A 21649-nucleotide genomic window follows, 5' to 3' on the forward strand; every position below is an offset into this window, starting at 1 on the left:
TGGTGATTAAAATGACACTATATAGAGAATAAAATGTCACCTATGATATTTTTAAGTTAATATTCTCCATTAAGTCTGGTATTACTTTTTAAAAAATTACATTTGGATCACTGCCTATATTGTGTTATCTAAGGAGGCCAGGTTCTGAAGGGTAACCAGATAAGAAATGTTTACGCTATGCCCACAAATTTGCCCGACTCCATATGAAAACATATTCTTCCATCTCTGTTTGAACAGGAGGAAATACCCTTTTAGTTGCTGTAATAGTCTTGGTACAGGAAGAAATTTTAAAAGGCCTCTAGATTGAAAGAAGAAAAATTCTTCATTCTTAGCCTCCTCTCTAAAATGAAGAACCTATGATGGGCTAAAGAGAAACATTGTATCTCAGCATAGGCTGGAGCAACTAAACGGAAAACCGAATAGGAATCAACCGCCCTGCACAATAACTAGAAATCCAGAAAATGAGCGAGAGGAAGTCAGGGTGGCGATGCCAGAGAATGCGAGGGTCAGGGAGGGAGAGGAGGAGGCAAACGCAGATGGGCTGGGCCTGCGTCCTCAGGGTCACCCAGGGCACAAAGCCAAGCTCCCACCCCTGTGGAATGAGACATCAGAGCAACTCTGAGGAGTCCATCCAAGCTGGGTAAGCAAAAATTCAGCAAGTTGTTTAAAGAAATGGAAATGGCCAACTCGCCCCTATCCAAAGCAGTTAGCCCACCAGTTGCTAAGAGTCTGGAGGGGAGGAAACGGAGGCAGAGAGACACCAGGAACCCTGGAGTCACACGATTCTGGGAGGAGTCAGGAAACCGGGTCAGCTTCTGGAAAAGCAGGGTCCTAGACACCAACAGAAGCCAGAGTTTGGGAGGAGAGATGCAAATGACCCCAAGCGTGTGCACCTTCTGATTAACCTCAGTTTGCAAACTGGTTTAACAACTGCAGGTATCTCAGTCATTTAAAGGCACACACGCACACCACACGCACACCGAGCTAACCTACCGGAGGCTCAAGGGTGAGCTGCAAGCAGCAAGGTTTACTCCACAGCCTGAGATGGAAGAAACCTTCTCTTATGGGTGGGTAATGTGCTAATTAATTGATTGATTGATTAGTCAATTAATCAACTAATTAATTAGGGGGGAAGCAAATGTAGATAAACCTTCAATGCCATCCCTGGTAACATCTCATTTCCTTTTTTAAAGTGTATCAGAAATGGGACTTTGCATTTCAATTTTCAATAGAATGGTTTTTTTTTTTTTTTTTTAATAAACTTCTACCCAAATTAATAAAAACCAACGACATGAAGCATCATGCACTGACTTACCTTTTATAGACGTTCTTAGAATTGTTATATCCGTATACAGAGAAGAACAAGAAGGTAAAAACTCCTTCTTTAGCACCATGGCTTCAATCCGAAGCGAATAGCTGAAAAGTAAAAAGTCAAACTGTAGAATCTGATGTCACTAGTCTAAGAACTTTCCCCTGTAAAGAACAATGACGGGGAATCCTTACTTTGGCACCTGAATTAAGCAGTACAGAAAAGAGTCTGCCAGGGACAGCTTGGACACATCACCACCAAACGTATTCAATTTCTTTATCTAAAAGACAAATGGGAACGGGGGGTAGAGAGAAACATAACTTATGATTAAAATGGAACATGATTTGAAATTGCATCTTAGAATCCCTGCAAGCAAATAGGATTTCAGTGCCAAATTCAAGCTAGTAAAAGTGGAGACCGAAGAAAAGACAGAAAAGAACATCGTCATGTCTACTACTTTGTGTTTTAACAGCTGAAACACCAAACAAACAAAACAAATTAGAAAGAGAAGAGCTGGGTCCCTTCTGTGGGTATAAACAATCCCATTCAAACCGAGAGAGCTGGGATCCGCAGGGAGGTTACTAAAAGGAGACTGCAAAAGGGTCGTTCTAAGGGTGAGAATTGTCTGTAAGTTATGACCTGGAAGGGAGATCATTGTTTGGGAGAAGAAAGAAGAGACTGAGAAGTCATTATAATATGGTCTTCAAGTCATAAGTTTAAAAAAAAAAACATCATTTTGAGTATGTCGGATATAAAATCGACTAGGTGAGGTCTAAGACAGGTCCTTCTGTGGTCAAGTCTTCTTTGCACACACTAACTTTACAGGAAGGGGCTAGTGTATGTTGAGGTGGGTACACTCTGCCTCTCCAGCAGAAACATAAAAAGGAAAACGGTGTGCCTTGGCCAGTGTTGCTCAGTGGTTAGAACATCGGCCCTCAAACCAAAGGGTCACGGGTTCAATTCCCAGTCAGAAGCATGCACCTGGGTTGCAGCTTTGATCCCTGGACATGGCTTGGGCACTTGCAGGAAGCAACCAATTGTTGTGTCTCTCACATCCATGTTTCTTTCTCTCTCTCTCCCCCCTTTCCCCTCCCTTCCACACTCTCTAAAAAAATCAATGGAAAAAATATTCTTAGGTAAACAAAAAACGGGGGGGGGGGGGGAATGACTGAACAGAAAGATCAATTTCAAGACATCCCCCTATGAAAGAAAACAGGTAATAAAAATATGTACAATAGGACCTCATTTCTATAATATTTTTAAAAAGTATTGACTCCCCCTGACCCTCCATGCACTGACTATATACACAGGAAAAACACTAAAGGCCCCACCTCCACTAGGGGACGGGGTTCCCGTGATTCTATTTTCTTCTGCTGCTTATTTTTATTTTCTAAAATGTCTACAACGAACATGTATGTTCTTGTAAAAAAAATTAAACTAAAAATTATTCAACACACAAATATTCCTTCAAGTGTAGGAAAGAGCTAAGAGTTCTGACATAGGAATGCAGCCGAACAGCCAAGCAGGTGCGGATGGAAGCAGAGAAAGTTCTCTTCTGCATGAGAGAGCAAGTCATGCCTTCCCTGCACAGAAAACTGGACCGACTCGATGGCAGAAACACTTCTCCATCCACGGAGGCTTCCAACAAAAACACTGCTCGGTAAGTAGGGCCTTAAGAAGTAGACAGCCTATCTTCGCAGCTAATCGTGGCTGAGGAGCACTTACCACCTTTCATTACTCTTCATAAAGCTTTCTCTTCCACCCCCTGGATTATTACGGCCGCCCATAAAAATAACATGATTCGTAAGCCTCTTGAAAAATAGGGGATGACGTTCAAAAACACAGAGGAGGGAGTATTTGCAAAGACCTACAAACTGAAATACCTACACCAATTCCCTGAAGGTATAAAATGTAACAGTGCAGGTGTATACCCTAGTATTGAGTCTGGTGCTGAAGGCTATATTTTTTTCTTCCAATGGACAGAAAATTACCATCTATAGAACTGCATTATTTCCCCTACTGTCAGGGCCCCAAAGTGATTTTTTTTTTACCATTTTTAGCTAAAGGGCAGATGGAAACTCTGGTTTAGCTAAACCCAAATCAGAGCCTCATTTCTGGACTGAGAAAGCTATAGGATGAATTCTGATCCCTTCTGAATTACTCACAATTCACTATATATGGGCAGGGGCACAGTGAGGTTGTGCGTTTCATAAGACCTTATATGTCCCATGTGCAAAACTGCTGAAAATAACAGCAGTTTTCTGTCTAAATCATAAGAGCAGGTCATGTTAAATAATCTTGGTAGATATTTCTATTAGACGTGTGCTAAACTATAACTGAACAAAGAGTAATCTCCTTCACTTATGTAAAGAGCTAAAAATGTTTAGATTTCAAGAGAATGGTGATGAAAAGATAGTATTTGATTCAAATGCCGTGTATATAGTTCTTAATTCCATTTCAGAATGGGATTTATGTTCATTAAGAGGGATTACTGCACCTTCACCGTGGTAGGGAGGTAAAAAGGAGAGGTGAACCAACCCTATAATTATTATGCATTCTCATCACCATCAAAAGCATTTATCAAATGTTGTTAGGCAGAATGTTGCTGGCCGAGCCAAGTGACTCTCATTATGACCCAGCTGTGCCCGTTTCTGTCCTAATAGCAAACAGCGTGCTGCTTAAGACTCACACATTCCCAAGGGCAGGCCTCCTTCATCCCATCTAATTCCACTCACATGGCCTGAAAACAGCAGAATTTCCCACCACGGGCCAACAGAAGATTCCCGGCTCCCCCACTGTCATCCCTCCCCCAGGGACAGAGTAAACAAAACAGGGAGGAATGAGGCGATCAAGCGTCGGAGGAGACAAATCAGTCTGCCCGCAGAAAGAACAGCACATTTCTAACCACCTTCCAGCCCTGCACCCCTGACACTGAGACATGGAAGGGGACCAGCCCCATTAGAGGAAGGGCTCGCCCGCTGGGTGGGGGTCCCTTGCACCGCCCGCCCGGCCCCTCCTCCAGCCTCCTCTCGGGACACAGGAACACTTGGCTGGCAGAGGAGCACACCCCAGTTCTTTCATTTCTGGAGCTACCTTCTCCCTCTGCAAGTTTTGCCCACTAGTTTCAGACAAGATGAACAGACATGCCAGACAAAAGATTTGTGGCGAGGGGCAGAGGAACCCTGAGCTCAGATTAACCTTGGGTTGGCTTGTCAGCTGAGAATGCAGACGAGAAAAGGGCTCTTTCCGTTCATATTTTTCCGCCTGCTGATAAGATCACAGTATCATCTGGGTGACACTCACACCAGCCCTCTGTGATAGCAGAGGTGATGACAAGTCCTCTGAGAACCTTCTGAGAGTTTTGAGAACCTCTGCCCTTCCTTCCTTCCTTCCTTCCTTCCTCCAAGTGCAGCAGAAGGAACTGCTCAGGGTTCAAATCCACCTTCCTCCATGGCCCACCCACCCCGTGACACACACACGTGGTCTATCTAACCCAGCGGAGCCTCAGTTTCTCACTGGTGAAATGGGGACTATCTTACATCGCTGGGAGGATTCAGTGGGAAAGATACACAAAGTAATTATAGCCGTGATTTGTTGACTTTCTATGTGCCAGACACTGGGCCAAGCACTTGAAATACAGGCTCTCGCTTGGCTGAATGTTGCCCTGTCCAGGGACTCAACCAACCTTTAGTCCCTTCTTGTGCTAAAAATGAGCACAGAGTGTTATGCCACAGGCTCAGCAACATGTGGTTCTATGTACATTTATGCATTTATTAGCACATTTCTGCCACATTCCTCAACCTTTCCCACTTGGCCCTGCCTCCTCCTTGGCCTCATCTCCACCCTCCACCCTCCACCAGAGACTCACGGGTCGGCCCTGGGTCTGGGCAGCGCCAGAGGCCACACAGCACTCTCAGCAAAGCCAATCTGTCCTTGCAGCGGGCACGGGTCATGAGGTGGCTTTGGCTTTCACCAGGCCAGATCCCCCAGAGTGCTTGAGGGAGGGGCGCGAGTGGCCCTGGGGACCGTCAGGGTGTTCCTGCTGTCGGAAGCTCCCAGCGGAGTGTGGAGGGTGTGGTGAGCTGAAGCCAAGAGGCAGTGTAAACAAGGAGCAGGGTGACCAAGCCTGTCAGATATTCAGACTGAGGATGACCCTGCAGCAGGAGGGTGATGGGAGAAGCAGCTGGGCCTGGCTCAGGGGCTGGGAAGGCTGGTTGGGGTCCCACAGACGGGCCACAGGTTAGCTGACAGTCTGAGGGTGGGGGCGTGCCTGGACACTCAGGAAAGCCGTGGGTGGGTTTTATTCATCTTGCCCTTAACTTTCTTCCCTTTGAGTGATATCCCGCACACAACCCCAAACAACCAGAGTTCGTAAGACAGGAGCAGCTTGACAGCTGCTCTGAAGAACCCCTCAGTCTTCCACAGCCTGTGCATTCCTGAATCGCCTTTGGATTTTAAATGCAAAATGAAGACATTAAGGAAGCCATATTTAATCTCCCACTTCTTCGTGGCATGGAGCCGCGGCCTCCCTCATGCCCGACCTGTTGGCAGGGAGGAGAGTTACGGCTCTTTCTTCAGACCATGCTCACCTGCGCCATCAGATGCACCCCACTTAGTAAAGCGGTAAGGTCGGCGAGGAGCGGGTACCGCAGCAGGCCCGAGGAGGAGTCATGAACAAAGCCCAAGCAAGAATAAGATTTTGAGAAAAACGAAATCTGTTTGAAAATCCAAATGAACTCAGCCATATTCAACCCAATTTAAAAACTGGGGAACTCTGATTCTTTACATAAAAGAACATTTAAAGAGTGTTCGGTAAATAAGATCTGGGTAAATTATGATTAAATGTTCCTTTACCTCAATACTTTAAGACCCTTTTATTAACATTAATAAATGCTATTAATTAATCTTGGCTAAGATAAATTACACTTAATTTGCAAACAGAAAATCCAAGGTAGAGAGAGGGAAAGGTTATTAGATGTTCCTAGAGTATCTATTTACACACTAAGACCCTAGATTTGGCATTGTGAGTTTATCAATGACACAAAAAGCATAAATACATTTCTTGTACTGTTATTCATGGTACGGAAGTTCCACCAATCACGTGTGGGAAGAGGAGTCGGAGGGGGAGGGAGGAACTAACAGTGCGTGTAAAAGGGTAACTTATACTTTTTACCTTATAAGACTACATTATTCAAGCACAGATATTCATGTAATTTCTTACAGAATTTTTTCAAAAGTCACTTCTTCAGAAATAAAAGACAATATTACAATTTTGGAAGGTTTCACAAAATTATTTTTCTGCTGTTTTCTATCAAGCTCTCAGCCATTCAAAACTTACTTTGGAGCATCTTTACCCAAAAGTGGTTTCCTTTGTCTTTACTTTTCAAAAAGTGTATGTATTATAAAACAGCCCAGGTACATCCTAGCAAAGATCACTGCTACATGACAAAATGGAATTAAAATTTACTGAGCCCTGGCCCGTTTGGTCCAGTGGTTAGAGCGTCAGCCCGCAGACAATGAGTCATGGCTTCAATCCGGCCAAGGGCACGTACATTGGTTGTGGTTCGTCCCTGGCCCTGGTTGGGGTCGTGTGGGAGGCAACCAGTAGATATGTCCCTCTCATATCAATGTTTCTTTCTCTCTATATATACCTCCCTCCCTTCTACTGTATCTGAAAATCAATGAAAAAATATCCTTGGGTGAGGATTAAAAAAAAAAAAGAAAAAGAAAAATATTTATTGAGTTTCCATGTGCCAAGTACTATGTCAGATGCATAATTACAGTTTGATTATCTTGACTATCCAATGAGGTAAGCATCATTTTCTCACTTTATAGGTGAGAAAACTAAAGTTCACAGGAGTTAAGGAACTTGCCCAAGTTTCTCAGTTAGGGTAGAGCTTGAATTTAAACCTAGGTTCCCTCACTCCATAACCTATACTCTGTCTACTGGGTCACTTCTGAATTTTATGTGAGAAAACTCTGGCTCTGGCTGGGTAGGAGAGTTCCCGTCTCGCGTGGTTTTTGACATTCCTACACATATTAAGCTTTTATTATCACTCCTGACATCTAAAACTCACACGCCAAATTCCTTACCTCCTCTGACTCGGGCAAAAGTTTAAGAAATTCTCGCAATGTCTCTGATCCATAATGCTCACTCTTTCCTTGATGAATATCTTCTACAATGGACTGAGGAGACCTTGAAAAGACAATCAGATTCCATTTCATGTTTGCTGGAGTGCCAAAGAAACACAAGCCAGTGGAAATTAAAACAAATCACCTCCACCCTCCTCTCCATCCACCTTCTTCCCAGTCTAACAGGCTGTTTTGTGTCCGTGATCCCCACAGACCCACAGCCAGGAAAAGTGGGGATCCTGAAACACCACTCAGAGGCCCCTTCACCCACAAAACCACCCCTGGAGTCTTCTTTGGGAGAAGAAAAGCCACTCCCTTTGGTCCCATGAATCTCCTGAAGAGCCTGCTCCTCCCCACGCTGAACACTTGAAATTCATCACTGTTTGACTCAGTGGTTCAACCTCCACTCAAGGGGCAACACTAGCGACGAATTTATAAACTCCCTGACATGACAGGCTTGACTAGACACCCTGGGGCAATTCTCCCTGTATTTCAAGCCACTAGCTGGGTTTTCATGAAGGAAAACAGCAGAAAGTGCCACCTGTGGGCTCATCAAAGCCATGTGTCTACGAAGGATCTGAAGGAATGACTCTCACTCATAGCAGAACCTGAGTTTCATCTCACACCCAGACTCTGATACTGGCAGATGGATATGACTTGAGTTTCAACTGTGTGCAAAAATCTTACTTCTTAAATTGCTTAAGAAATATCCCAATGTTCATGCTCCGTTTTGCATCCAAGATAGTACTCTGCAAAAAAAAAAAAAAATTGAGACACGTAAGATTATTCAAGTACAAATAAAAAGAATCGGAGAAAAGAACAGAATTAAACCTATCAAAATACAAACTGTAAAACAGTTTATAAACTGTAAAACATTATCCTCTCTCCAAACTTTCTGCAATGCTATTTCCTTAACTCTAATAATTATACATTCTATATTTTAATAGTATATAATTTTAATAAATTATATATTTAATTTTTTAAATTTAGCAGTTTCCCCTTAAAATAATATAGCCCACATTTAAAAGCCTTAATTTTGGGAAAATGTCTTAGTGTAGCAAGAATCACATGAGCTTTGAACTGAGAAAGTAAAAAATAACTCCGAAGCAATTTCACAGTGAGTCCCAGCCCTGATTGAGGGATATAAAAGAAATGTAATAAAATTTTTAATTTTTTTCTAAAAGAAAAATTTATTTTCATTGAAAAAGAATATATATGTACAACAATCCTTTTAGGAGGAGGTAAGAAAGTGCCCTACATTTTATTTACTCAGAATTTAAACAGGAAAACTCTGGTGATATATTTCACGAAGTCGAAGACGTATTTTTTTCACATTTTAAAACCATCTCTTGCCCAGCCAGTGTGGCTCAGTGCTTGGGTGTCAACCCATGCACCAGTAGGTCGCTGGTTCGATTCCTGGTCAGGACACACGCCCATGTTGTGAGCCTGATCCCCAGTGGGGGGCATGCAGGAAGTGGCCAATCGATGTTCTTTCTCATCGATGTTTCTGTCTCTCCCTCTCCCTTCCTCTCTAAGAAATCAATAAAAGGGGGGGGGGGGAGTTTAAAAAAAAATCTCCAGAATCAGAATGTGTCTTGCAATGTATGGCACCTTTGATTTAATGAAATACGGTGGCTCTTCCAATGTACCATCAAAATCCAGATTTCGGCTGCAATAGGTTTCAGCTGTTCAAAATTAATAACTTGGAAGAGTTTTATCAGACTGGAAATCAGTCTGGCGGGGATGACATACAAACGCCATTTCTTTCTCTGGAAGTAAATGTCCAGAACGTGCGGAGCAAAGATAACCTGAAAACTGCCACACTGTTTCCCTTTGTTTTTGGTAAAGGGAGACTAACTAAAATAGGAATGTTGTTATAACGCTCTTCCTTTCCAAATGTATGTGATTCATTGTGAACAAAAGAATCAGGTTTCAGATTAAATTCCTGATCTCTGGGCCCCGCTTCTAAGTTCATAGGAAAGGGCAGGTCCCGCCAGACTGTTAACCAAAGTTAATGGCACTTCCTGGCTATAGGGTTAAATTTTTACAAGAGTATGGTTGCCTTCATTTGAAGACTAATCTTAAACAATCACATTATTTACTATCCTAGGGGTTTATTTCATGTTAACACAATCACCTGCCAACCATAAAATAAACTCCCAAGTTAAAAGGGCCAGCTCCTTATTGGAATCCTACCCTGGGGTTGCAGTTCAAGTTCAGGGTGCAGGGAGGGGAGGGAAGGGGGGAAGAGTGGGAAAAAAGCTTGTCAAAGTTATTGCCCTTGAAAGAGGAAAGCTCAAACCAAAAAGAGGAATGTAAAGTTATTATGACAGACAAATGTGCTTATTATAATTCATAAAATAACAAGAACGTGTATATATTGATACAGCTATATACATATCTGAAGAACTTTTTCTGCATTCACTTCTGCCCAGAATGGGGAAATACCTTCTTTTATTTCTCTCGTTAAATTACCACCTCCTGCTATATTTAACCCTTGACAGTGGCACCCTCCTGGGTCCCCAGTACCCGACACTCCACCCTCATCTTCACCCTTCAGCCCTCTGGGACTCTGGACAGTTGGCCGAGACCCACAGCGACTGTTGCTGGAAAAGTGACAGAGACATTACTCTTACTGCTCCTATTTGCCATATAAGGAGCCTCAGCGATGTCATTCTTACAACTTCCCCAAAGCAATGCTAGCACTGAAATGCTAGCCTGGGTGTATCTGGTTCCTCTTTGCTCTAGTTCCGGTGAGTTTTAATATCACTGAGATTCAGTAATGAAGGGAAGTGGCAAATGTTCCCCCACCAGCCTGGTATTCACATGGGGATATTTCTCCCGAAATGGGGGCAGATCTGAAGAAAGCCATCCACAGAGTTGGCCAAGTCCCCTGGTGACCCCGCGGTGTACGTGTGAGATGATGGATAGAGATCTCACCAGCTAAGCCAGCCTCCAGGAGCCAAGGGGCTTCCTTATGCTCAAGGCGGGGCAGCCACAGCTGGGACAGCAGCTACCTTCACAGCTTGAAGCAAGGCTGCAGAAAGTGGTCACTAAGAGAATGCAGCCACAGTCTTAAGGACAAACCTGGCTGGCCATGACTGAGCACCTAACAGGGAAAACAGCCGACACCCCATCAAGACCCAGAAAAAGACACAGCTGCTAACATCCCAGGGACCATCCCCCTCTCCCGGTATCTTCAGGTTTGCCTAGTGTGTGAGCAGTCTCTTTGTCATAGGTTATCTCACTCGATCCTTTTAAAGCCATGTTATAAAAGTGTTTGTTAAAGTCCTTCAATGAAGTTTATCGCTACACATGTAAATGAGCTTATCTTACTTCCCAGATGCTTGCCAGCAGAAATGAACGCGTGCGGACCGGACCGCTGGGTTTGGGAGTCATTCAGAGCCGTGGAGACTCCCCCGTGAGACTGTGGGCCCCCGTGAGACTGTGGGCATGACAGGCTGAGACAAACTGCCCCAAGAAAAGGGAATAATCAACCCATCCTTCCCTCTCCCCTCCAGTTCCAGTCAATCCCTGCCGACTTCTCTCGATGTCCCAGCACATGGAGGCTGGACTCCACTGAAGCCACAGCCTGCGACAGCAGGTCCAGCCAGCCAGCTCTGTAGCTCGTGAGCTTTCCATAAAGGCCCCCCGAGGAGTGACACCTTCCCTGGCCAACAGGACAGCTATAATGTAATGTAATGTGCTCAACTCGTCCCATCCGGAGGGTTTCCCACCAGGTTGGGAGGGGGACTTGCTCCCACAGTCTCCCCACAGTTGGCCAGGGTGGCTGGGGTTGTTCTACACCCGCGAGGCACAGAGACCAGAGTATGTACAGTGTACGCAATAAATGATGTGCATGGCTACACCACCCCTCTTGTTAACACCTAAGTAAGCTCTCTCGGTTTCTCTTACTACAACGCACAGACCTGGTATCATGCCACTACAAAATCTGCCTCCCACAGAGAAGAAACATTGGTTTTCTAGTTGTAGTGAAATACATATAACAGTGTTTACCATTTTTAAGTGTAGTTTGGTGGCATGAAGTCCACACACACTGTTGTGTGACCATCATCACCATCCATCAACTTTGGACCCATTAAACCCTAACTCCCCATTTCCCCTCCCCCACCCCTAGCAACCACCCTTCCGCTTTCTGTCCCTAGGAATTTGACTCCTCTGGGCACGGTTGTAAATGGAATCACATTCTATTTGTCCTTTTGTGATGGGCTTATTTCACTTACTGCTGATGTCTTAAGGGGAAAGAAGAACATCTTAAATCACTTTTGTTTCAATATGTCAAAGGGGCTCCCTTACCTAAGTAGTGGTTATTTCAGCCCTACATCACATTCTGAAAAGCATGTAAAAATCTTCCTGTATCCTCTGCTAGGAACTTAGCTTTTGGGTTTGGGTGGTTTTTCATTTTCTTTTTTATATTTGGTTGGCTGTCAAGTGGGAAATGTTCCTCGTGCAGTTTGGGGAGGGGACGGTGATGAAAACCCAGTAGAAGATTTATTTTCTTTTCCCTTTAAAATGTATTTCAGACACTACTACCTGGTTTTAGAGTTCTACTGAACATGTCCCAGAATTCTAGAATATATTGGGATCATAACAAAAGTTGAGAAAGAATGACAGAAACCTGAATCACAGTGTGGGAGAATAAAACATTACTCCTTATAAATGTAGAAAACCCAATCTTTCTTCCATCCTTCCTTGCTCTCTCCACTCCTTTTTCTGGTAAGTGACTTTAGTTAGGCTTCCTTCACCTGGCTAACGAACACCCATCACCTCACATACTTATCTTTTTCTCTTTTGTTTTTTTGGTGAGAACATGTAAGTTCTCTCATAGCGAATTTCTGTGACATAATACAGTGCTATCAATGGTGGTCACCCAGTTTTACATTACACCCTCAGACCTTCTTTACCTTGCTGTGGTTTCTTTGTGAATCCCAATTTTGACCTGTGATGCTGACACCTTGTACGATCAGCCCTTTGCTCCCTTGTGAGTTCTGTCAGCTCAGTTGCCTTTAATTTCTTTGAAGGATACCAACGGCGAAGACCGTCCCTTCCCTTAAGAGCGGTTCAGGTTCTAGAGAGACTAGTGCAGAGCCAACAACCAGCGTGGGGCTCTGCGGGGCTGAGGAGCACCTGCAGAGCCAAACGGGGAATTCTCAGGGGGGAGATCAGTGAACTTGCGGGGGGGGGGGGTGCAGTTTGAGCTGAATGTTTTTATTATTATCACCAATTATACAAGTTTATTTCTAATCACTTTCTTACAGCTTAATTATTACTATAACACCTGCAGCCTCTTTGAGTTAATTTTCTAGGTAACAAAGATACAAGGATAGTAATATTTCATAACCTCTTCCCCCTTACGAAATGTTCCAGTTTACTATTTTAAGTGCTATTCTTCCTAAATTCCGTGACTCCCAAACCCAGCTCTTCCCTATCATTCAGTAACTTCTTCCTTTGGAGTATAATGAAACTTATTTGTTAATGCTTTATAAGCCCTTTAAAGTATGAGCCAACCACAGACTGGCAGGCCGTTTCTGTAGGAGGTTATTCCATTCCAAGGAGACATAATCTGATCCTTGGCATGTTTGAACCTTCAGATCACAGCCTGTATGGTAGGTACGGCTGGGATGCCGTGTTTCCGGGCTCGGGATGGGTCTCTGCCCCACATGCTGTCAAGGGTGTTCTCCAGGCCACACAGACAGGTGGTGAGGACTATCCCTCTCAACCCTGGACTTCTTACTGCAGAGTGAACTGAAGATTTATTACTGGCCCTTGTTAGACCATCACTCCGCTGAGATATAACTGCTTCAGAAGAAAATCTAATAAGGGAAGAAAATCGCATGTACTCTATTCTTTACTGAAAATAAAAAGTATTTATAATACTTCTAGCCATTTTGGAGACAGCATGGAAAATTGAAAATAATTCTGGATAACCCTGTTTTGTGGCAGTATTACATAATGTGCACTTAAATCCATCTACCTAAACTACTTCCCCTACCTGAGTACTGAAAAGTTAGACTGTTTGCTTACACAGTGATGGTGATTTAACTTTCCTTTCTCATATGCTGTCTCTCAGATTAAGACCTACAAGTATTGAAAATAAAGCTATTTGCAAACCCATGTTCATGACAGCATTATTCACAATAGCCAAAAGGTGGAAGCAACCCACGTGTCCATCGACAGATAACTGGATCAACCAATGTGGTGTTTGGAATATTATTCAGCCTTAAAGTTCTGACACATGCTACAACACGGAGGAACCTCAGGGACATTTTGCAAAGTGCAATAATCCAGTCACAAGAAGACAAACACCGTGTGATCACTTGTATAAAGTGCCCCCAGGAGTCAAATCCGCAGAGAAGCGGAAGGGTGGCTGCCAGGCACCGGGAGTCCTTTGCAAGATGAGATTTCTATGGATGGATGGTGATGGAGGTTAGGAAACAACGTGGATGTTGCAGGGCCACTGCACGGGACACTCAAAAGTGGTTAAAATGGAAAAAGTATATTTTCCCACAATTAAAAAGCTAATTATTCATAGACCGACAAACAGTATGGTGATAACCAGAGGGAAAAGCAGGTAGGTGGATAGGAGAGAGTAAAGGGGGGATAAATGGTGATGGAAAGAGGCATGACCTGGGGAGGTGAACACACAATACAGTATATAAATGATGTCTTATAGAACTGTACCCCTGAAACATATATCATTTTATTAACCAATGTCACCCCAATAAATTCAGTAAAAAATAAATAAAACATAAACAAATAAATAAATGAAATAATTATTCACTTTCAGATTTTTTTTGGTAAGTTAAAGAAAAAAAAAGTAAAGCTGTACCTAGAATACAGGGGTGGAGGGAGGAAAGGAGAAAGATCTTTTATTCCTCCTGAAGTTCAGGTCTGGCCTAGAAATGGACATTTCTGCTTCTGTCACGGTTGGGAGAAGATGCCACGCTCTCTGCCACTTCCTTCCCTCTCTGAGAAGTCCTTAACCTCTCTTTAGTTCACTAACATAAAGCAGCCAGTACCTCACAGCCTCTTGAACTAGCATTTGGCAAAATAAATGTCCCCATTTACAAGGGCCAGCTGCCCCTCAGAAGCTGGTGAGCCAGACCCTTCTGTTTGCTACAATGTTTGCTACAGTGCATCACTGTTCCCACATGCCCCCATCCACTCTCCTTCCACATTCCTGAAATCCACTAAGTGGAGCTCAGAAAAATGGTGAGAAATGACCTACTGTACAGTAAGAAACCTCTGCTGGAAGCTGGGGCAAAGGCCAGGGTACTTAGGAAATGACTTCTTACATCTTCTGATATTGAAAGGATCTGCTAAGAAATAAAAAAGACGCCCTGGCCAGTTTGGCTCAGCGGTTAGAGCGTCGGCCTGCGGTCCGGAGAGACCCGGGTTCGGTTCCCGCTAAGGGCACGTACTTCGGTTGCAGTTTGACCCCGGCCCTGGTTGGTCGTGCGGGTGGCAGCCACTCGATGTGTCCCTTCACGTCGATGTTTCTCTCTCTCTCTCCCTTCCTCTCTCTCCCTCCCACTCTATCTGTACAAAAAATGGAAAAATATCCTCGGGTGAGGATAAAAAAAAAAAAAAAAAAAAAGAAATAAAAAAGACTTTGCATAAAGCAAAGAGCAGAGAAAGCCTGGGTTCAGCACTAAGGATTTCCCTGAAGACTTCCTCCCAGATTTATGTCACAGTTTACAGTGAATTCTAATTCCAGTGTTCTCCACATTTTATAATAAGCAGACTCTTGGCTATTTCAACAGGGCACCATTCCACAAGCTTCAAGGACACCCAAGTAAATTCGTGGCGAGAAGTTAACACGTTCCTCGGCCAGACAGAAAAGAGGTCAATATTGTCGACGCGAGAATTCAATAATGCAGGGAGCTGCTACTTCATTCCAGAGCCCTGCCTCCTCTTATCTCACCAGCTCCATCTCTGACCTATTTTCTCAGCTCTCTTACAACAGATTAAAAAATGATGCATCTCTATTGCCCCCTTTTTTGGTGGGCAGCATTCTTTCCTTTCAATCTCTGGTTTCCTAATTATTTCCTCTAGTAAGCAGAGACTTTCACATGTTTATTCTCATGTTTGTACACAGAGAGTACATACACATGGAGTTTTGGACTCGGTTCCCTAATGTATAATGGCCTGTACCTCGGAGACCACATTTTCAGTTAACTTCTTACAACTCACTCGCTTTACTGTTTCCTCAAAGTAACACACTGAGTGTTAACTGGAAATAGGCTTTCTAGAAAGTCTATCTGAAAATAGCTTAATGCTTTGGCTCTCGGGAAAGCTCTGTTCCACGGTGGCCAGAATTCAATTCGGTGATTAGAGGAATAAAGGCCATCACCAAACACTGGAGGGAAAACTAAGGATAGCATTCCTAAGGATGTGTATTAGTTAATCACGTTAATTAACAAAAGGCATTTTGTCTCAGATATCTCCAGTTCATCACAGAGGACTGGGTTCAGGAACTTGGTTTTGTTTTTGCTAGTTTCACTGGAGATGAATAACCCTGTACTCCAGCAGAAGGGCACTCCATCAGGGGAAACCTCAGATGTGCAGCCACAGGGCAGAGCGCACAGGCCAACGAGGAGGGCCCACAGAGCATGTTCTCTGCATGAGGTCATAGTCCACGGAGATGCCTGGGAGGGTCCGGCATGCACGCTCCTTACATTTTGTTACTACTCAGCTCCAGTTCATCATCTAAGGCCCCTTCTATCGTTCCCAGAGCACATTCCCTTGCATTGTGTTATTTCTTCGTGATTCTAGAAGAATCAAATCAACTCAACCCCGAACTCAAATCAACATCCCATGCTTACCTCCTCTCTCGCTTCCTTGAAGGATGAATTTAAAGGTCCTCCTCTCCTGGAGAGGGACGGCTTGGAGGCGTCTTCTTGCTGCCCGAAGAGCTCCTCGATGGTCTTCGTGTCGATCTGATACTGATGCTGCTGCCTGGCTGCCAAGGTCCAGATGTTGGTTTTGCCCCGCACTTGCTCCTCTGGAATGGTTTTCCAAAAAAAGCTTCTCATCCGCTTTTTCTTACCGAGGTGGCTGTAGCCATTCAAGTGAGAAGCTGGGGGCAGTCCTGGAGGGGGAGGAGGGACCGGAGGCCCCTCGGGGAGTGGATTTGGGGGGGGAGGGGGAGGAGAGGGAGGAAAGCCTTCCTCTGAAAATGGGCATGGTGGAGGTGGAGGGGGTGGAGGAGGAGGAGGAGGAGGTGGCGGCGTTTGCTCAATCATGAATCCAGCCGCTGTGGCGATAGTCCCATTTTCTTTATCGCTGACCAAGGAGACACAATTCATAACATGCATAGTATTGTTGCCTTCCAAGGAGACAATTTCTTGACCTTGGGGAAGTAGACACAAACTTCAAACTTGTGTCATACTTTTGCACCCCCGAGTCTGCTGCCAGAGGAAAAGGCCCCGGTGTTATGTGCCATCTTCCAAACCTACAAAGATAAAACAACAAAATCAGTACAGAAAAATATTCCAATATGAGGTATTCCCCTCAGAGGCTCGTGCCAACCCTCCTAGAGTTACTGAATATGAAAATCAACAAAAGGCAATACCTCCCAGAGAGCTTTCAAAGGGACTAATGCTTTCCTAAATGTGAATCAAATCTTACTACCTGGCAATGTTGCCAAAACTGCAGGAATAAATCCAACTTGGAAACCTTCTGTTAATCGATATAACACTTATTTGCTGAGAACGCTCTATAGGTTCAGCAAGTACTGCTCACTTTATGAATAAACCTTGCTCATTCCCTGGCTCAGCATCTTGGGACAGTGGATACCCAACCCCTAGGGAAATTATACAAATGACCGGAGTATTAGGCATTAGTGACCCTGCCTTTCTCCAGTATGGATACGCCCCCTATCAATCAGCTGGCCTCGTCCATCCTGCACACAACAGGCAGGGATTTACAGATGATAAAATAATGACTGAACTCATCCTCCTAGAGTCAGAACCAGCAAGTTCCAGCTCTACTGGTGACCTGGCTTCCCCGAAAATAGAGAAAAGAACACTAGACACAAAGATTAAAGGTTCCATCTCTAAATCAAGCTTTACGGCTTACCATTTTAGACAAGTCACTTCGGCTCACTAGACTTCAGTTTCTCGTTTGTAAAATTAGGAGGTTGGGATACATTACATGACCTCTACCATCGCCTCCGATGCTATCACTTTGGATTCTAGGTAAGCCACTCTCTGGAAACTATCAGAACCTCTCACCTGTCTCTCCTGCTTCTTCCCTGACACTATTAGCAAAGACACAGACACACGAGGAAACGCTGCCCATGTCACACCTGCCACGTTATCCATAGTCACTGAATTATTTTAGTGGCTTGCATTTTTACCGATCTTTAAGTGTTTGTTTTTGGTGTTGGGCTGTTATGGACCTGATGTGAAAACAGGGGTCAAAACAACTACATTTCTTCAGATATAAGGACAGGTAAGTGGGAATGTGGAAGAAGGGAGCCCATGCAGGCTACGGAGTGAGCACCTGCCTATGTGAGTGTATGAAAAGGGGGCTGTTTCCTCCAGGACACAAAGGGCCAAATGAAAGGGCTTTTTAGACTGGACTTCTGAGTGTAATTGTCCTTTTATAGCATCACTGGCAAAGCTCTCTCTCTCTCTCTCTCACACACACATACACACACACACACACTGGTCAAACAGTATTGGGTTACATAGCAGTAACCTGTCAGATATCACTAATTCAAATATTATAGAATGTTTTACACAGAAACACATATGAAAGGCAGGATGGCTGCCGGCCGGCGTGGCTCGGTTGGGTGTCATCCTGTGCACTGATGGTGCCTGCGATTCTGGTCAGGTCCCTGGTGGACGGCATGCAGGAGGCAGCCCATCAATGTTTTCCTCTCATATTGATGTTTCTCTCTCCCTCTCGCCCTCTTCCTCCCCCCACCTCTAAAAATTAATTTAAAAATCTTTTTTAAAAAAAGGACAGGATTGTTTGAGGATAAAAGTGGAAATTCCAGAAATATACTGCTTTTCCTCAGATCCTTAGATGTGCAACCTGAGGTGAAGTAGGTTATGTACCCTATGTTTACATCCTCTTCTATAACATAAGGTATACCATTTCACTGTCTTGTCTAAGAATATATGAACTAATACATGTCAAGTCCTTGTTATTAATGACTAATGTCATAGGTACATATGATCTCTCTCTATTTTTCCAGGTATTACATTTGCTTTAAAATATGTGTTGGGTTTATAGACAAAATGCTCACGCTGCTAGAAACCTTTAATATTTCCATTTTCTGCTTTCTTAGTTACTAGGTTTCTGAGATTTGCCCCTTTTTAATTCTCAGTGATTGTATAGCAAATTATCTATATCAAGAACAAACGTTTTTATGAAATTTTTGAAAGTTCTGAAAATTATATATGGCCAGAAAACAGCATTTCCAACTATTAACTGAATAACTCTTTTTTAAAAACCATTTTTACCACTTTTAAGTTATATTAGTGACATTAAATACATTCACCATGTTATGTAACCATCACCACCAGACAGTATTTTAGAAAGTAAAACTGAAAATATTTATCCAAACCAATTTGCAGTTTACTTGAGACGCAACTGGCTTTTAAAAGGAGTTTTCATGATTATCATTAGGGGCATAACTAGGCTGTTTTCATAGTTGGCACCCCTAGAGCAAATGACTCATTGTCAATTACAGTTTATAGTTATATTTGAACTCTTCTTTTTTCAAGACTGCACAGGTAATCTTGGCAGTTTATCCTTACATATTTTAAAATACTTCTGTACATGAAATATCTCGTGTATAGAAGAGTTCTAATCCTCCAATTCACTAATTATGCACAGAAGAGCTGCTAATCCTTCAATTCCAGATATGCTGACTTGTTTACAGATTATCCCTGTTAAGAATGGTGATAAGTTAAAAAGTCTCCATCCTAGAAAGCAATAACTCATTCAGTGCTGAGTAAATATATGCACAGATGTGCCATGAAACCTCACACAGCCAAAGTAGAGATACTAATAAAGAGTGAGAAAGACTACATACTCGGAACTTGTGCAACAGCACTATCCTCCAATACTAAAGCTCCAAAGGAGGCAAGTCTTTTTGAGTATTCCGCGTTACACGGGGGAAGTATCAAATAAAAACTTGTCATTGGTATGATTCTAACCACTGCCCCATCTGAGAAAGAATGTTATTCGAAAAAGTTAAAGAAACAAAAGAAAATTCACAACATTGTTCCTGGGATGTTGTCTGGCTAATTTTTTCCCAGGGTAACATACAAGAATCTTAGGCCCCCAACAGCTTCTAATGAATAAGTGGTCCAGCAATGATTAGCCAAGATGCTAATGCTTTTACCACTGGTGTCAATGGGGCTTCAATAGGACTTCCTCCCTGGCCGGGATTTCTCATGTCAGACAGAAGTGGGAAAAAAACATGCAGACAGCCATTCTAACCCTTTCCACAGTTTCAGGAGACATTAAAACAAGAGGACACACAAAGAATGTTTAATTTACTATGGTACTATCTACGGTAAAGATGCAAACATACACTTTCCAAGTAAGCAAAGAGAACACAGGTGACCTAAAGTCATTGGCTATTTCTCACAGCTGTTAATTGCCAGCAGGGACAATAGAAATAGCCTTGGCTCTGTCTGGAAAATGTCAAGTATCCATCAATCTCCCCTGAGTGGACAGAGACAGGCTTGTATTTAACATTTCATCTAGAGGATGGGGACCTCAGCAGCAGGGAGGGTGGCTGCTCAGGCTGACAAATGCCCCTCTCTGAGTAAAATGGAGAGCTGTCATGGTAAGGCTCTGAAGATGAGATCTCTTTAAATCCCCTGAGTGCTAATCATGACCCAGCACAGGTGTGTCTGAGTGATAGGTGGTCATGATAAGGCTGCAGCTCAGCTGAGCATCTTTTAACTATGTGAATTTTTAATAAGAGGACACTGTGACCATGTTCTTGGCCTTTGACTGATCGGCAAGCAAAAAGCCTTAGAATGAGAAAGTTCATGGGGTCTCCACAGAAGCCCTTTGGCTCCTTCCTAAACTTTTCCTCCCTAACAGCCATGTGAGGGTTTAGTGGGGCTTAATGCTCAGGTGGTCACTCACCCCCAGGTCAACAATCGTCAAAAGTAAACTCCAAGGAAAACCCACACCAGCAACCCTTTCCACCTGATTCCTAACATGTGTCACAGATGAGGTAGGAACAGGAAAGGCTGACCCATACCTTCTGATGAAAAACAGGGGCAGAACATGCCAGATTTGGAGAGAAGAGGCAGAGGAACTCACAGCCCTATTTTATTTCGGGGACAAGAAAGGCTGGGGAGAGTACAGGCAATTCTAAAATATGGAATTTTTGCTCTCCACTAAACAGAGTATCAACCACACAGTCGAACCAGAGTTAGCAACGAAGGCTGTTTCCAGCCAGTGTGTTTAATCTGCAGCACAACATAAACATTTCACAGATGCCTAGGAGCAGAGAAAGAACGCCTGCTATTGAATGTGCATTTTCAGTTTCTCTCGATGTCCCAAAACCAAGAAAAAAAGGCAAACGAGCGCCAAAGGATGCTCTAGAGAGAAAGAAGGAAGCGCAGGCTGCTCTTTCCAGGCAGACACTGTACAGGGGATCGCAGACGGCCGAACAGTTTCTGCGCAAACAGTTCTGTACAAACAGCTGTTTGAAACTGACTAGGTCCTGAAGAAATTCGACGCGGGGGACACCAGGGGCACGATTTTCTTCAACAAGTTTGGATACAGAGCAGATCGCTAAGTCTTTGCATCCGCGAGCGGTCCACCACGTCCTTCCGCCCCCAACCCCGTCCCCGCCACTCACCAAAATGCCACGGGCTCGGCTGCACAGAAGGCTCCGAGGGCGCCGCGAACCCCCGGCCGGCAGCGGCCACACCGCGGCGTCCGCCGTAATCCCCAGGGAAGCCCCGCTCTGAGCCCGGCCGCCCCGGGAGCGACGCAAATGTGAGGTCCGGGCAGACAGCGCACGAGCCCTCGCGGAGTCCTTATCTGGACCGCGGCGGCTGGAGGGCGGGGTAGCCTGCGCGAGGCACAGACAGACGCCTACACGCGCCGCGCAGGCTCTGCGGCGGTTGCAGCGACCCGGAGAGGGCGCGCGCTTGGGAGGGGCCGCCGCCTGCTGTGCGGGGACAAGCGGGGACTACGGGG

The 21649-nt window shown here is 44.2% G+C and overlaps 1 protein-coding gene across 2 annotated transcripts in view; it reads right to left on the reverse strand.

Moving 5' to 3' along the window:
• The window catches only part of FHDC1 (FH2 domain containing 1), a 36216-nt gene extending 14840 nt beyond the window's left edge, over positions 1 to 21376 (reverse strand). The window contains exons 1-6 of one of the 2 annotated variants that reach the window (XM_036241345.1): positions 21306 to 21376; positions 16288 to 16916; positions 8129 to 8190; positions 7403 to 7505; positions 1504 to 1589; positions 1316 to 1416 (exon numbers count right to left, since the gene is read on the reverse strand). In XM_036241345.1, the coding sequence (XP_036097238.1) occupies positions 1316 to 1416; positions 1504 to 1589; positions 7403 to 7505; positions 8129 to 8190; positions 16288 to 16779 (844 nt within the window). In that variant the 5' untranslated portion in view covers positions 16780 to 16916; positions 21306 to 21376. Of the gene's footprint in view, positions 1 to 1315; positions 1417 to 1503; positions 1590 to 5898; positions 5921 to 7402; positions 7506 to 8128; positions 8196 to 16287; positions 16917 to 21305 lie in introns of those variants that run through there. The other variant, XM_036241346.1, reaches the window with a different exon arrangement.
• Positions 21377 to 21649: the final 273 nt, after the last annotated feature.

This window comes from Molossus molossus, unplaced genomic scaffold (genome assembly GCF_014108415.1).
Source record: "Molossus molossus isolate mMolMol1 unplaced genomic scaffold, mMolMol1.p scaffold_m16_p_4, whole genome shotgun sequence".
Taxonomy (NCBI): domain Eukaryota; kingdom Metazoa; phylum Chordata; class Mammalia; order Chiroptera; family Molossidae; genus Molossus; species Molossus molossus.